The 15916-nt window shown below is 39.7% G+C and overlaps 1 protein-coding gene across 1 annotated transcript in view; it reads right to left on the bottom strand.

Moving 5' to 3' along the window:
• AEBP2 (AE binding protein 2) overlaps nucleotides 1-15639 on the bottom strand; it is an 84415-nt gene extending 68776 nt beyond the window's left edge. The window contains 4 exon segments of the mRNA XM_030541762.1: nucleotides 15062-15144; nucleotides 15147-15260; nucleotides 15263-15421; nucleotides 15423-15639. Coding sequence (XP_030397622.1) covers nucleotides 15062-15144; nucleotides 15147-15260; nucleotides 15263-15421; nucleotides 15423-15593 — 527 coding nt within the window. The 5' untranslated portion in view covers nucleotides 15594-15639.
• Between the last annotated feature and the right edge of the window lie 277 nt (nucleotides 15640-15916).

Genomic DNA, 15916 nt, shown 5'->3' on the forward strand with positions numbered 1-15916 from the left:
CCAGTTGGTTGGCACAGGTCAGCTGTGGGTGTCTAGTTGCTATGTAGTAATAATGAGAATCTGACTCATTGCTTGCTCTCTCACTTAGGAACAGAAATTGCAAACCAAACTTGTTCTGAACTGAAACATACAGTCATGCTCCTAGGAGTGACACACTGTTCCTTCCATTGCCTGGCTCTTACAAGTTTCAAAGACAGAGGAATTAGACCACAGGATTGCTGCTCAGTTAAATACTTGTAACAGACAAAGACAGAATTTAAGTATATAGTTAAATATTTTACTATAAAAATATTGCATGGTTATCTTGATCATCTGTGAATATGAAGCTGGTTTTAATACTACTATGTTAGTATTTGGTAGTTTTAAGACCAACATTCTGGGTACTGAAGTAGGATAAAATGCCCAGTTAATGGCAGCAATTACCACTTGCCCAAGTACAGATTTAATGGAATCTAAACCAATGCTCTTCAAGTACTAGCTATATCAATGTAAAGACAGGGTAATGTAGATCTGTGGAAAGATTAAGTACACATTCTGAAAAATATGAGACATTAAATAAGATTCCCCAGGAGACAGACATATGGCCAGCAACAGAAGCTGAGAAGATAAAATTTACTTACCTACACATTTTTTCTTCTCTGAAGTGGTCAACTGGTGCTCTGTGATCCTTTAACTCCATACTGGTGATGCATCTCTACTCTACAAGTTTTCCCAATTATCAGTGCAATATCAAAAATATTCCTGTTCCAGGAACAAAAGAATTTCCCTTGCTTAATTTTGGATTTTTAACTTGTTCTTTCTTGTTCCAACCTGCAAGTGCCAATATGCTACAGAAGTCCTACTTGTCATGTGAATAGCAACTAACCCAAAGGAAAGCTTAAGAGTAGAGAGAAAAACTTCTTTCTACTCTAGGAAGTTGTTCTAATGAGCTTTCTGGGACAGCCGTTTGCCCTGAATTACATGGGACCTATCTGAGTTCCTTCAGTAGTGCAGAAAATAATCTGGTACCTGAATGAGGAAATTCCACTGATAATCAGGAAAATGTATATAGTAGGGAGCTTCACTACCATAGAATAATGGATCATACAACACCCAATGCCCATCAGGGAGAAAAGGGAATAGGCCAGAATGTCAGGATTCAAGCAGTAACACAGAAATCATGGGGAGCAGAGGCAGAAACTCCTATCTAGCAGCAGCAAGAGCAGAAACATCCAAAAAACGCAACTGCTGACTTAAACAGAAGAAGGGTCTTCCAAAAAGGAAAGAAAAATTACAAAAATGGAAAGGGAGGTACAGAAAGAAACCTGGGATGATAAATCAGTATGTGAAAGTGATGGAAAGGATAAAAGAGTGAGTAAATATCTTATATTTAGGTTATAGGAGTTAAAAATAGGTAAATGATTAAATTAAGAATCAATACAAACTGACTTTCACTACAACCTTTTCCCACTCTTGTGTGCGTTGCCTACTTACATTTAAAGTTCTTTAGACGACAGAACTCTTACGCGTCTAAAGAGCCCAGGACACTTTTAGGTGCTCAACAACCACCACCCTACTAAGTATTGCCATTTAGGTATAAAGTCCTAAATGACAACAAAACTTTATCATAAACAATACAGGGTGTGACTTTCAAATCATCTAAATGACTTACGTGCACAAGTCTAATCGAAAGTGTTTGTGGTCCTAGATCACATGGCATTTTTGAAAAATCACAGCTAAACCATACCCAGATTAAGCCATGATAACTAAAACCATGTGAAATAAACAAGAAAGTTTGTAATTGTAAAGCCTATCAAAAATAAACACAAGAACCAACTATTTTTATAATGTAATTTGAATGCTGAGAAATCAACAGTGGAAAATGAACAGACAAATCAATGAGAGATAATTTTAAAAGTGAGTTGCCATGCCAGCACTTAATCTAGCTTTAAAAAATACTTTTTAGAAGTAGATAATTGTGAAGCTGTATCTAGATGGGGTATGCCACACATTTTTTAATCCCTAGAAATGGAAGGAAACATATTACTAAAGTTTGACGACATTACATTGGAAGGATTTACAAAAAACAGTGAGGACAAGAGAAATAATACAAAGGGACCTAGAGAAATCAGAAACATGGACAGAAAACAAAATAAGATATTCTGAATCACCATGTCTCTGTGCCCTTATGCTTTGTCTACCCTGACTGTGTACATAGTAAGATCTTCAATGCAAGAACTCTTATTATGAGTTTGTAGCGCAGATAACACAATGGGACCCTGATCTTGGTTGAGGTCCCTAGATGTTACTGTAATGCAAATAATAAATTAACAGGAAAGAGAAACCAGGAAAGCAGTTATAGTGAAACAGATACAGCAGCAAGAATGCAGAGCAAGTTAGACAAGCATGCAATGTGACACGACCCCCAAAGGGGGGGGAGAGAGATAATGGAGTCAGAGTGGCTGGATTTAAATCACCAATTTTAATCATGATTTAAATTAGCAAGTAGGAAACCTTGACTTAGATCATCTATTTTTATCGTGTTTTGCATTAAACTTTTTAGTTACTTCCCTTTAAAAAAAAGTTTAAAAGGTTGATCCTCTTTTATTATTAAAACACACTGAAAACTAAAAACAGCCTTCACACTAAATTTTGTGATTCTTTTTCTTAATTAGACTATGCTTCAAACACATTTAACCAGTTATACAGCTTAACTTACATTTATTCAGATTCTTACTTATTTTATGTTAGAAAATGGTGAATGATGTATTTCTTATTTACTAGATGATAAATCACAAGTAAAAATTTAAGTAAGTCAAGCTCATTTGCATGGAAATTCAATTAAAAAAGACAAAGCATTTTAATATTTTTATTGAATAAAACTACTTAAATGTGTTAGATGCAAAAGAAAAAAGTTTATCAAAGAATGTTTTGCAGTTAAAACTTACTGATATATTAAACAAAAGAAGTAGAGGGAAAGGCATAGCTCAGCGGTTTGAGCATTGGCCTGCTAAACCCAGGGTTGTGAGTTCAATCCTTAAGGGAGCCATTTAGGAAACTGGGATAAAAATCTGGGGATTGGTTCTGCTTTAAGCAGGGGGTTGGACTAGATGACCTCCTGAGGTCCCTTCCAACCCTGATATTCTATTATCTGTAGTTATGAAGAGAACTAATTTTTTCTGGACACAATGTCCTACAAGATTTTAGAACCAGTAGATCTAATTCTCTCATATGTAGATTTTATTCATAAATTGGAAGAGGAAAACAAGCTTTCTGCTTTCTCAACCTCAGACTTGTTTCTTATGCACTAGTCACTGAACTTAACTACTTGAATACTAATACGGAGAAAACATTCTCCCTGCACCTGTAGAAGAAATTACTGCTGTCAAAACTGATTTAGTACCTCAGCAGACTCAGGTTCCAGGTGTTCAAGCCAGTAACTTTTACCAGTTAAGTGGGAGGATATTCTTTAAACTTAGCAGAAAATATGCACTACTTAATATTTTTTGTAATTGGTTTAAATGATTTCAGTATATTATAATAAGTTTAGGCCTTAACAATGACTGTGGGTTTCAATTTAATTTTAAATAGTTTTCTTTCCTAAATAAACCTGTATTCACTTTAAATAAAACACCCAATTTAAATAAAAAAATCCTTTATATATTTGTTCAAATAATCAGTTTGTACCATTCTGACCACGGTTTTGGCCAACATATGCAAAATTGTCACATGGAGCACGAAAAGCGTCTGTAGATGGCTCTGGAGCAAAGCACCATGAATTTGAGGTTTACTTCCAGGGACCACATTACCTTCAACTTGTCTATTTTCCTGAGAGTTCAGGAAACAGAAACAAATGGTTGTGGGGGTTGGAGGAGACTGAATTTATGAGGAAAGATTAAAGAGCTAAATGTGCATAGCTTTATTAAGACAATTAACATGTTGTGGAAAAAACAAATTATTCTAAATTTGAACAGTATTTCTAGAACACCAATCAAATACTTAAGAAACCATTATTTGTATTTAAAGGGATACCATCAACATGAAGAACAGTCAATATAAGAAAAATTTAAAATAGTTTCAGGTACTACACCTACTTAAGTATTCCTGCCAATTTCTGTGGTTTCACAATCCCATTTTTTGTATTCTTCGAAAATATTTTCCCCTGTTGCTGTATGTAAGACCCACAAAACTGAGGAAACAAACTAAACAGGAAAAGCCATTAAACTGACTATACACAAAGTACTGCCAAATGCAGAGAGAAAAACCATATTCTCTCTAATCTTTCAGCTACAGTCATGTTAAGTGTCATTTAAAAGTAGGTTAAAAAAAAAACAAGGACAGGAGTTAATGGTACAGCAGAAACTTATGAACACCAGAGTTTACGAACTGACCAGTTTAATATACACCTTCAGTGGAAACAGAAGTACACAATCAGGCAGCGAGAGAGTGAACTGGGGAGGGAGGAAGCAAATACAGTACCATACTGTGTTAAACGTAAACTACTAAAAAAATAAAGCTGTACTAACTCAATGTTCAGTTATAAATGTTTGAAAAAACGACCATGTTTTGTTCAGAAGTACGAACATATCAGGGTTATGAACAACGTCCATTCCTGAGGTGTTTGTAGCTCTGAGGTTCTACTGTATCCTTTTAATAGGTAACTACTGTATGTGCCTATTCCAATGGAAGGTATGTAATTGCTATTCCTAAAGTACCAATCTGATTTTAAAAAAGGAAATTACTGATAAACTTCAAACTACTGCACTGTGTGGATTATTAATTATTTGTACTACAGTGGCATCAAGGGGCCACAATTGAAGTCAGATCCCCATTGCACTAGCACTGCACACAGTAAGTATAATTCTTCGGGGTGGATACAAGGCAATTTTTTTTATTAAATGTTGATTTAAATTGGATTTTTTTGATAAAATGCTTTTTGAGGGAAAAACCTATCTAAAGATAGTTTTAATTGAGACACAGTATAGGTCAAAGATATCTCATCATGGAACAGGGATTATAAATTCTACTTTTACACTATGAGACAATATATTCATGTACTGTTTAAGAAAAGTTTTGTAAATGAGCTCCAAACGTTCATGGATTCAGGACCCAATCTTATCAGGTTCCAGGGGCTTCTGTATAGATTTAAGCTAATCTTTCTATTTACCCAATAGTGCTTAGTCTAGACTAGGGATTGGCAACCTTTGGCATGCAGCCAGTCAGGGAAATCCGCTGGCGGGCCGGGACGATTTATTTACCTGCAGCGTCCGCAGGTTCGGCTGATTGCAGCTCCCACTGGCTGCGGTTCGCCGTTCCAGGCCAATGGGGGCTGCAGGAAGCGGCGTGGGCCGAGGGATGTGCTGGCCACCGCTTGCCGCAACCCCCATTGGCCAGTGGGAGCTCCGATTGGGCAAACCTGCAGATGCTGCAGGTAAATAAACTGTCCCAGCCCACCAGCAGATTTCCCTGACGAGCCACGGGCCAAAGGTTGCCGATCCCTGGTCTAGAAGATACCATCAGACAGGCTTAGTTTTGCAGTTCTCAACTGTGGATTTGTGTCTCCAGGGATAACATCCTTGTTAACAGCAAAAATATTTTTAAATAAATAAATAATATATAGAAGAGAGAAATAACAGATCTCAACCTTATTGTCCCTCCGCAAATTTTTGTACACAGGGTCAATCCCTTACCTCTCTCTAAAAGTGAAAAGTTTCAGTGAACAGATTATTGTTGAGGAGGAACAGATCTGGACAAGGAGAAGTCTAGTGATAAATGTGAGACAGGAAGGACAGGCAGTAGAAACAGAAGGGAAACTGTTTGAGCAGCACATTCCAGTAGTCTTGAGGTCTTTCTGAGTGTAGCCTTCATTGATTTGAGATGTACCATATCATTCTCTCACTAGAAGGGAAAACCTATAATGGCAGCACATCGTAAGAGAGACCCAGTTTGGGAGTAAGAACCATTCAAGGAATATATGTTTGCTGATGATGTTTTAAAGAAAGTCACACCAGTGAACCAGTGGTAGTCACTTAAGCACTTGGATTCAGAGATGGTTGAAGTGATAATTTCACTTTTAACAGCAGTAGCGTCTTCTGCCAGCATAGAAAGAATATTTTCTTCCTTTGGACTAATCCATTCCAATTAAGAAATTGTTTGGGACCTTAAAAAGCAGGAAAGCTTGGTTTTCTTTTCCAGATTATGAACAAACAGGAAAATGAAGGTGAAGACAACTGAGTTACCTGCAGAAGCCAGTATTTTAAGTTTCTCAGGTTAACCTGGCTGACACAGTCGATTCAATTTTTTTTAATATTTCATTTAACTAATTTAGTTAAAAACAAACAAAAACAAACCTGATTTTAACACACTTGAATGTTTAACTAAATTCAAAAATTCATATGCTTGTTTTGTTAAAATATTCTATGTTTGCTGTTGAAGAAAAAAATCCAGAATACATGACATCGTCATTTTAGTTAAATGAAACAATTTAAATGTCTGTCTGGTGATGTTCTCCTCCTAATACAGCATGGCAAGAAAATCCTTCAAATATTAATGATTAACACGTTGAATTAGAGATAGTTCACCTCCCAATGACTTCATAAATAGCTGCTTCAATTACCTTTAGTAAATGAAATAAACAATCATACATTTTCTGATATAGCTGTAAAACTAATCTGAAAAGTTTTCAAAATTAATCACTTAAAAATGTATAGTGTGTACCTTCTAAAAATGAAACCTATATCTATCTCTGAGTTGCGAAGAATATGTATTAAGGTTATAACCAACAAGAATGCACTTTTATGTAGAAATCCATGATTAAATTGAGTCTTCCTGACTAGTGATTGAAGTCATTAAATCAAATCCACCCTGCAACTCGACACAAATCTTTCAGGCCATAACTTGACATACAAAGTAACAAAGAAATCTGCTAATACTTTACAGAAGTAAGTAAATTCAACAGAAAAATGCTTATCTTTGTACACTATGAGAGCAGAAAAGTTAAGCAAAATTTTAAGTTTTTCAGGCCTTAAGCTACTAGATTTTTTTGAATTTACAGTTCTTGAATACCAATCACTAATAGTTAAAGAATAATTATTGCTCAGCACCTATTTTTATACATGAGAGTGTATCTAGATTTCAATTTTAATTTCTGAAAATTTCTTACTCTGCATTTCTGACAAGTAATTAATTATCTGATCAATTTCTAGAACTGAGAGACTGACTAGATCACTATATCTAAATTAATCTGAAAGTTAGAAAATCTTCAAATGTTTATTACAAGTGTCCACTGCAGCCCAATTACCATATCACACTTTTTTGTGTACAACTGCTCATGGATTTTGATACTTTCTTTCTTTGTTCCCTTTTAAAAGAGCCAAAAATTGTATAAAACAATAGGTACATCTTAAAGAAAACCAAGAAAATTAATTCATTAATTAAATACATTCTGTAGGCTGTGTGAAGCATAGAATAACCAGTGTCTAGTGCACTTTGATCCCATCTCTTCTTTTCTCTTGGAATGCTCCCTTCTTTCAACACACACAGGGCCCTGGCCTCTGTGTCAGGTGGCCAGTGCAGATACAGTCTAGCAACTCCACAATGGAGAGAAAATCCACTTCAATGGTCCCTATGACAATGTACACCAGCTAAGGATCTCCCCACTGTGTTTAAGCCCCCTTTACACCACAGGAGCAGACTTGAAAGAGCAACAGATAACCAAGCTCTCTGTCTTTTGCATCCTGTAAAATACTGAGCAGTGTTGGGACTGTAACATTAATCACAGATCCATTACCTCGTATCCTTATTTGGCTAAATATATCCACATTATAAAGGAAATTCATGGTAACTGCCCATAATTCAGATTTTTAAAATGGCTAATAACCAAACTTCCTAAATTGTCTTGGTCTCCTTTATAACAACCACAGTATTTAGACAGCCAAGTGTTGGACAACATTTAATAGGTTAACAACACGTCTGGCAGCCAAACTCTGTCAGCGTGGATTCCATTTCATTACCAATACACAGGGTATTTTTACATATGCCTTTCAGAACTTACAGCTGGAGAAGTTGCCCAGTGAAACTAAGCAAATGATAACATTTAGAAAAAGATTTAGGGTACAGCTACATGTGCCATGGGATAAACGACCCATGGCACAGCTGCAAGATAGCCTATGTCAGCTGAATTTGGCTCGCAGGGCTCAGGCTGATGGGGCTAAAAATCACTGTGTAGACGTTCAGGCTCGGATTGGACCGCATGCTTTGGGACCTTCCACCCTCCCAGGGTCCCAGCGTTTAGGCTCCAGCCCAAGCCCAAAGGCCTACACGTTGACTTTTTAGACCTGGAGCCTGAGCCCCGCAAGCCCACACACCCAGTCAGTCACAGGTGTTTTATCTCTGTGTAAACATACCCATAGGATCTTAAATGCTAGCATAAAGAGAGTCCTACATAAAAAATTAAAATTTGAAATCACAAGTCTCAGGACACATCTTTTTGCATCCTATTGGCATGAAAGAAAAGCTAAGCAAGAACTGGTCGAAGTCTTGAATAGGAAGTGGCAAGATGCCTTATACCAATGTCATGAAATAGGATGTATTTTCCAGTTTTGTAAAATCATACCTTGCTGCTGAGACTTCAGAATACTACATCTCTGTGCACTGTAAACTAATATGTGAAATACAGAATGTTTTTATAATATTCTTTCAAAACAATTTCTTTGAACATGCTGCTTACACTCTAGGTATACACGACAAAACACTTGACAACAACTAAGCCCACTGAAAGTTCAAAAGGAAGCAGTCTGAGGTATTTAAAAATCCTCAACCCCCTAGAGCAGCTAACAAATTTACATATGCTCCCCGGTTACGCAAACTCAATTTATGCAAATCCGCAATTATGGAAAGAGTTCCATAAGTTTGGGGGTTTTTTGACACGCGCATAATTGTTGGGTATATGTTCCTGATTTACGCAAAATTCGACTTATGCAAGTCAGAGAGTGTCTGTAGTTTGTAGGTGTGTGATTAAAATCTGGAAATGAAGGCCAGTATTTGTATCATGAATCCCAACTATATTTGTGTGAATTATAGAACTTATATAAAATTAATGATATCACTCATTTGCTTCATTGGGTGGGAAGAGTACTAAGCTTGGATTCTAGATAATTTTTAGACATCAAGGCAATAATCCCATATTAAAGTTCAGTACAGGTGATCAAGTTCTTTCAACTAGTTCACAAAAAGCCTTTATGTTACCCATGCTTAATTCAAACTAGCAGCAGATTTTATAGCAAGAGATGTTACTACCCTTCCTATAAAACAACTGGGCAGTTTGGTCTTCCAATAAGTATTTTTCCAGTGCCATAAAGACTGGAACATAAAGTTACGGGAACAAGAATTATTTTTCCCGTTCCGTGTATTACTTCTGAATCTGAAAGCAATTGCAAACAGGTGTCAGGAACACCTTTTAAAGAACCAATGGTAAAGATATTTTCAGCAGAATCCCTGAACTATAAATAACTGCCTGTATAGCCATTTGTCAACCAAGGTTTGTCAGTATTATATAAGAACTGGAACAAATTATATTAAATTCCATCTGCCTAAGCACCCTGTTGTAGGTACAAAATGGATGATCTTCACTTCCTGGCTAGGATGTGCAGCCTTCACAAATGAGAATGCATACCTAAAAGAGGCCTGAAGCATTTTGCAATTTGGTCACATGAACACATCACAGAAATGAAGCATCTGCACTAGTACCTCTTGCCTTTTATTGTCTTTTAGATTGCTGTGCTGCTTTCATAAATGTCACTCTTATCATTCATAATATGGTCACAAATGTCACTCCAAAGTGGTCATTTTAGAAGACAACTAAGTTTTATAATTCTCAGTTTAAAAAAAGTAGTCAAATATGGGCAACCTTGACACTAAGCCTTTAGGAGGTCTAATAAGCTAACCAAAAAAAGCAGCACACACACTAACAATTAGGAAACCCCCATTTCAAATCACACAAAAAAAGGAAATCAGAATTTCATTCCCCAGTGCTGCCAGAGTCTCATTTGAGAGTAAAAATTTAGGAAGGAACAATTTAATCGAAGGTTTAAAAGTAAATCCTCAAAAATAATTTCTGAAATGAATTCACCTAAAAATGTCCTTCACTAATACTTCACAATATTCTGAGGGTATGTCTTTGCCCCAGAGTTAACCTGGGTAATCAGCACTCCAGTGTAAGCACCTGGGTATGAGTAGCCACACTCCACAATCATATCCAAGTTACTGGGAACACACTGGTGCTGTCCTCACCCATGAGTGTCTCTTGTACTTCTGCAGGCACATCCATGGTTCTTTGTACTGCAGTAAGGTGAGCCCTCTGAATCTTTTGAAGTGAATTGTGGGAGAACTTGTCTGTCCTCCTGCGTACATAGGGAAATTGTGGGAGGCATTGGAGGACAATCAGCTCCTGAATGGTTTGTCCTGTATCTTCACTGAAATGAGATATCAGTCCAACTGAAAGCAGCATCCAGGCTTTAGCCTATGGCCCCCAGACAAGCCAACTAGCCCAAGCTGACAGAACCAAACTAAAGGTCAGAAGTTTGTGTGTGGGGATGGGAGGAAGGTTAGGGACAACACCTGAGTAAAAGCCCAAACTTAACTCTGCAGTGAAGACATATCCAGGGTGGACTCATTTACTAGCTGTCTGTATCTATTCATCCTTTGAGGAGAATCAGCTTAAGATGCTTTTTTCAAGACTGATGTCACCAAGTTAGTGCTGTACAACTTCTCAAACGTTAGTGGCACTGAAAGTCAACCACTAGAAATACTTTAAAGCTGAAAAAAGTTCTCATACATGGCTATTTATTAACTAGATAAACAAGCCTAAGAAACAAAGTGGTGCATATGAGTTACTTTCAGGATGTTATTTCAAACTTGGGAGTAAATGGGTAAAATCCTCTGAGCCCAATTCAGCCTCAATGTCACGTGTATATTTTCTACACAGTACTTCTAACGTTTAAAATTTCCTGGCTTCTGCTGTAGGAAACAAATTTGTTTGACCCTCAGGGTTTTATCAAGATCCACTCAAAATCGGTAACAATAGATTAATAATCTTTATTTGTGATGACCTACAGCTTTGCTGCTCTAGTTTATGGTAAGCATGAGTCAGGGCAGGCTACAATGTGTGTTTTGTGCTGGGAGATTTTGTGTTGATTTGTGCAGGTGGCAAATGAGGGATGCTTGTTGTGGTAAGGGTCTGCATTTGGGCTTACTGTGAGTTTCTGTACCCAGGAGAGTTGTGCAGGTGAGGAACTGTGTGTGTTTGGAGTATTTTGTGTTACATGGATGGGGCAGTTGGACCAAATAATCCATCATGCAATAGCCCTCATACAGCCAATGAAACTGCTGCATGCAAATTAGCTTCTAGAATGAGGGTGGTGATTGGCTGAGTTATCACAAGCTATCACAACAGTTTTGGGCTCAAGAGATGCATGCTTTGCTGTAGCACAGGTGTAATTCATAAAGTCAAAATAGCTGAAAACTTAGAAACTGGATGATTACATACAGTAATCCAGTGGTAACTGAATGTGGTGATATTCTGAAAAAAAAGGGTCCCAAACCATGCATGTAGGTATTTCCATTGCTTCACACTGCCTCAGATATTCCAGGCTTCAGAATGATATACAGACAGGTGACAATCCTGGAATCATATCCTATAAATAAACTATGTACCTACTGCTGCTTAGAAGGAGAAAGATTTCAATCAAATATGAAAATCTTACAGAAGACCATTCATATATTAGAGATTATTTTAGAATACTTTCATACTAGCACATACAATTATTCTCTGTCAAAAGGTATGTAAATTAACTATTTTGGCATTTTTCTATTATTGCAGACAACAGCAATAAAATCCAAACACACTGAACTAATCAGAATGTGAACACTCACCTGAAATTCTGACCCTCTCACAACTCCCTCCCACCCATTCAAACCTTCAGAGGAAAAAGTTTGGGAAAACAAGCCTTGAATGGTAATCTTAATGTTACCAGACCAAGGCTGTGGCAGATTTTAGCAAAGGATCCCTCACCAACAATGCCCTTCCACTAAACCCTTCCTCCTTTAAATAATGGAGCTATTAATTCAAGCCTCTTCAGAGCATCATAGGTGAAAACCAGAAGCTTAGCTTTCACTCAGAAATCAACAGATAGTCAGATCACAGAGCATGGGGGTAACTTTCTCTACGTGATACATCAGTCAATAAGCAGGATGCTATCGTTGCACTTTCCAAATGATTTTAAGGTGTATCCCCATGTAGACATAAAACTACAATCTAGAGGCAAACACTTGTAACAAGGCATAGATCAAAAAAAAAAAGAAAAAAAAGTTGTCAATCTTGCTTGCCAAGCATGAACATACCTAAAGGAAGGGTAGAGAAAAATGATGAATTTATTATACAGTAAATAAATCACAAAAGAGAAACTCCACCACTTCTTTCCACTGCTCCCCTAACTCAGCTACCTATCTGGGTTGAGTCTCACTCTCAATGTGCTAGCTAGCTCTCATATGTGTTCCAGTATCTATAAGGCCCTGAGATAGTCACTCAAACACATGAAGTGGTTTACATTAGATTAAAATATGAAAAAAATATCAGTATTGCCAAGCCTCTCAATTTTATTGCAATATCTAGCAATATTTGGTGTTCTTTTTAAAGCTCCAGCTCCCAGATTTCATGTCATTTCATGAAAATTCCAACTTTCATTTCAAAGAAATTTCTAGCACTCAACAGTGGAGAAAGGTATGAAAACATGATCCCAGTGCACGCTAAAGGCATATGACACAGATGGCAAATACAAAGCACCCAACATGTATAGTTTTTTAAATCATCATGATTTTCAAGGTCAACTCTATGATTTGAAGTAAGGGGGAAGGGTGTGACTGACAGATTCAGAGTTTTTGAACACTTGGGGTGCCAAATATATGTCAAATATATGGACATCAATCTCATCTGCTACATTTCTGCAATATTTGAATAGACTATTTTAAACTTTTTGTCCAACTAGACTTAAACAAAAAAAATTTCTTCCCACACTACCATGTACTGTTAGGAGTGATAAAAACACCCTCCACTGTATTTGAAAAATACCATTTGGAAATGTAAATAAGTAATTTTTCAAAAGCTTACTAAGAACCTGGCTGTTTTGGCATTTGTTCCTCTACATGAACAAATACCTTAACTAGACTTCTACTTTAATGGAAGTAAAACTATGAAACACTATTTATGTAAAAATCATAATGGGCCATGATCTATTAGATTTGTCAAGGACACAAAGCACCATTTATGATCAAGTTACAGAATTTCTTAAGTCATTTTAAAACTCAATATTAACTAGATCTAGAATAGAGTTGAACCAGTAAAGTGACAAATAAATAATTTAACAATTTCTTATTTATTTATTTGTCCTATCATTTTAGTTGATTTGTAATTAAATGCTAGCACACAAAAACACGAGTCACTCAGTACATCACATGTTTTGAACAGCTTAAATCACAGCAAAAAACAATACTTTATAAGTATATTCACATGAAGTTCACTGCTCATTTGCACGAAGGAATAACTAACAACCTAGTGTAAAAGTTAAATATATTATATATAGAAATCATATGTTATCTTTTACTGGATTCAATTACAAATATTCTATTCAGTTTTAATCCTTAAAAAAAATCCTAAAGATGACAAATACCCACAGAAGTGGCCCAATAAACAATATTACCTCATCTACCTTGTCTGTCAATCTACTGATTCATAGAATCATAGAATATCAGGATGGAAGGGACCTCATAAGGTCATATAGTCCAACCCCCTGCTCAAAGCAAGACCAATACCCCAGAGAGATTTTTGCCCCAGATCCCGCATGACCCCCTTCAAGGACTGAACTCATAACCCCTGGGTTTAGCACACCAATGCTCAAACCACTGAGCTATCCCTCCCCCCCCCCAGGTTATTAATCTGTGTTTGTTTTAAACAAAGAAAACTGTTTTATGGTCAGGGAAAAGGTTGATACATGACCAGGCCTTTCCACATACCAGACAGTAACCTACGCTAATCAAGTAAACTTAAATTCCCCCCCTAAAGTTACAGACAGGTTGTTTCTCTCTGTAATACACAAACACCTGCACTGGTATAGGTAGAATACACCAACCAACACCTTTAACACTTCATCTTTGAACTTTAGATCATGCGACTGCATTTTAACACAATATACAACTACAAAGGCACTTGACACTGTTTTATAAAAGAGGCATTGGCATCCCAGGAAAACAGTCGTTAAACTTTACTATTTAAATACGGACCATCTGCACATCAAACAAGAAGGAACCAAATCGAGTGGCTATCAAAACAGCCAGTTAATGATTTCTATACTTCAAGAACTCCACTCTCACCTGGAGAGATTTTTTTAGGGAAAAAAACGGTCAGGAAGAAAATGAAGACCTAAGGACAAAGTACATTTCTGAAAGTACAGAAGTCAGCGATTTTTCTTTCATCATTAAACCTAGTAAGAGCAGAATCATTCTAGGAGAGAGCACTAACCCATGCAAAAGCTCAATATGCAAATAAAAATATCGAGGTCTCTCTTCCTTCTGCTGGGTAAGTACAAGAGGAAAACACAACCCACCTGGTGGCCCCTAGCCCTCGTTCTCGGTTCTAGGAATGACAATCCCCACCCATCCCTTCTTCCTGCACTAGCTGCCCTCTGCCCCTGGCTGGGAGATGGCCGGGGGCAGGAGGAGAATTGGTGGCGGTGGTTTGGGGTTGGGGCTGCTCCGTGTGCGGGCTGGGGCGCCTCTGTTCTGGGGAGAGGTGATTCCCAGGGCCGCTGTGCGCAGGAGGCCCAGGAGATGGCGTCCCAGGCCCCCATCTCGTGAGAGATTTCAGGCTAAACCTGCCCCGCCTCCCTGGCGGCCTCCCCCGGCTGAGGGAAGAGCTGCAGGGCCGACGTCCCGTCCCGTCCCGTCCCGATCCCATCCCATCCCCGACCGGGCGTGTGACCGCAGAGCTGCGGCCGGCTCCAGCCTGCCGAGGCGCGGGGGCTACACTGACCTGTCCTCCGAGTCCATCCGGCTCAGGGGCTCCCCGTCCGAGGACATTTCCAGGCTGCCCCGCCGGCCCCCCGACGTGGCGCTACAGCAGCTGCTGCTGCGCTGCTGCCGCCCCCTCCGCCGGTGCCGTAGCCTTCGTCTCCGCCGCTGGACACGCTGCTGCTGCTGCTGCCGCCGCCGCCGCGGCCCAGCCCGTCCTCCTGGCTGCCCCGGGGCCCTTGGGCTCCTCCTTAGCGTCGGCCTCGCTGCTGCCGCCGGGGCTGAGCGAGCGGGTCTCGTCGCTGCAGCAGCCGCTGCTGGTGCTGCTGCTCCCCACCAGGCTGCTCTCCTCGCCGCCCTCCTCTTCCTCCTCCTCGTCCCCCGTCCCCGGCCTGGCTGGCGCTCTCCGGGCTCGGCTCCGACATGCTCTCGGCCTCGCCGCTCAGCAGCAGCAGCGCCTCGGACTCCGCCGCCGCCGCCGCCCCGGCCTCTTCCTCCTCCTCGGCCGCTACCGCCGCCGCCTCGCCGGGAAACAGCCCCTCCGGCTCCGCCATGTCGCTGAGACGCCGCCGCGCCGCCGAGCTGCTGCGCTCTGCGTCCCGCCTCCGCCGCCGCTCTCGCCCGCACAATCGCGCCGCAGAGGGGAGGGGCCGCTGCACGCGCTACGGAACGCGCCCGGGGACAAAACACCGAGCTGGGAGAGTAGCGCCCGCGGCGCCGGGAGGGGAAAGGAATCGAGGACACGAGGCGGCTTAGGAGCGGGCAGAACCAAGTGCGGGCGGGGCGGGGGGAGAATGGGCAGAACCAAGTGCGGGCGGGGCGGCTCTGAGGCGGGGAGGGAAGGCAGAGGGAAGCTGCCAGCTGTGACGGGGACGCG

This window comes from Gopherus evgoodei, chromosome 1, assembly GCF_007399415.2.
Source record: "Gopherus evgoodei ecotype Sinaloan lineage chromosome 1, rGopEvg1_v1.p, whole genome shotgun sequence".
Lineage (NCBI taxonomy): Eukaryota > Metazoa > Chordata > Testudines > Testudinidae > Gopherus > Gopherus evgoodei.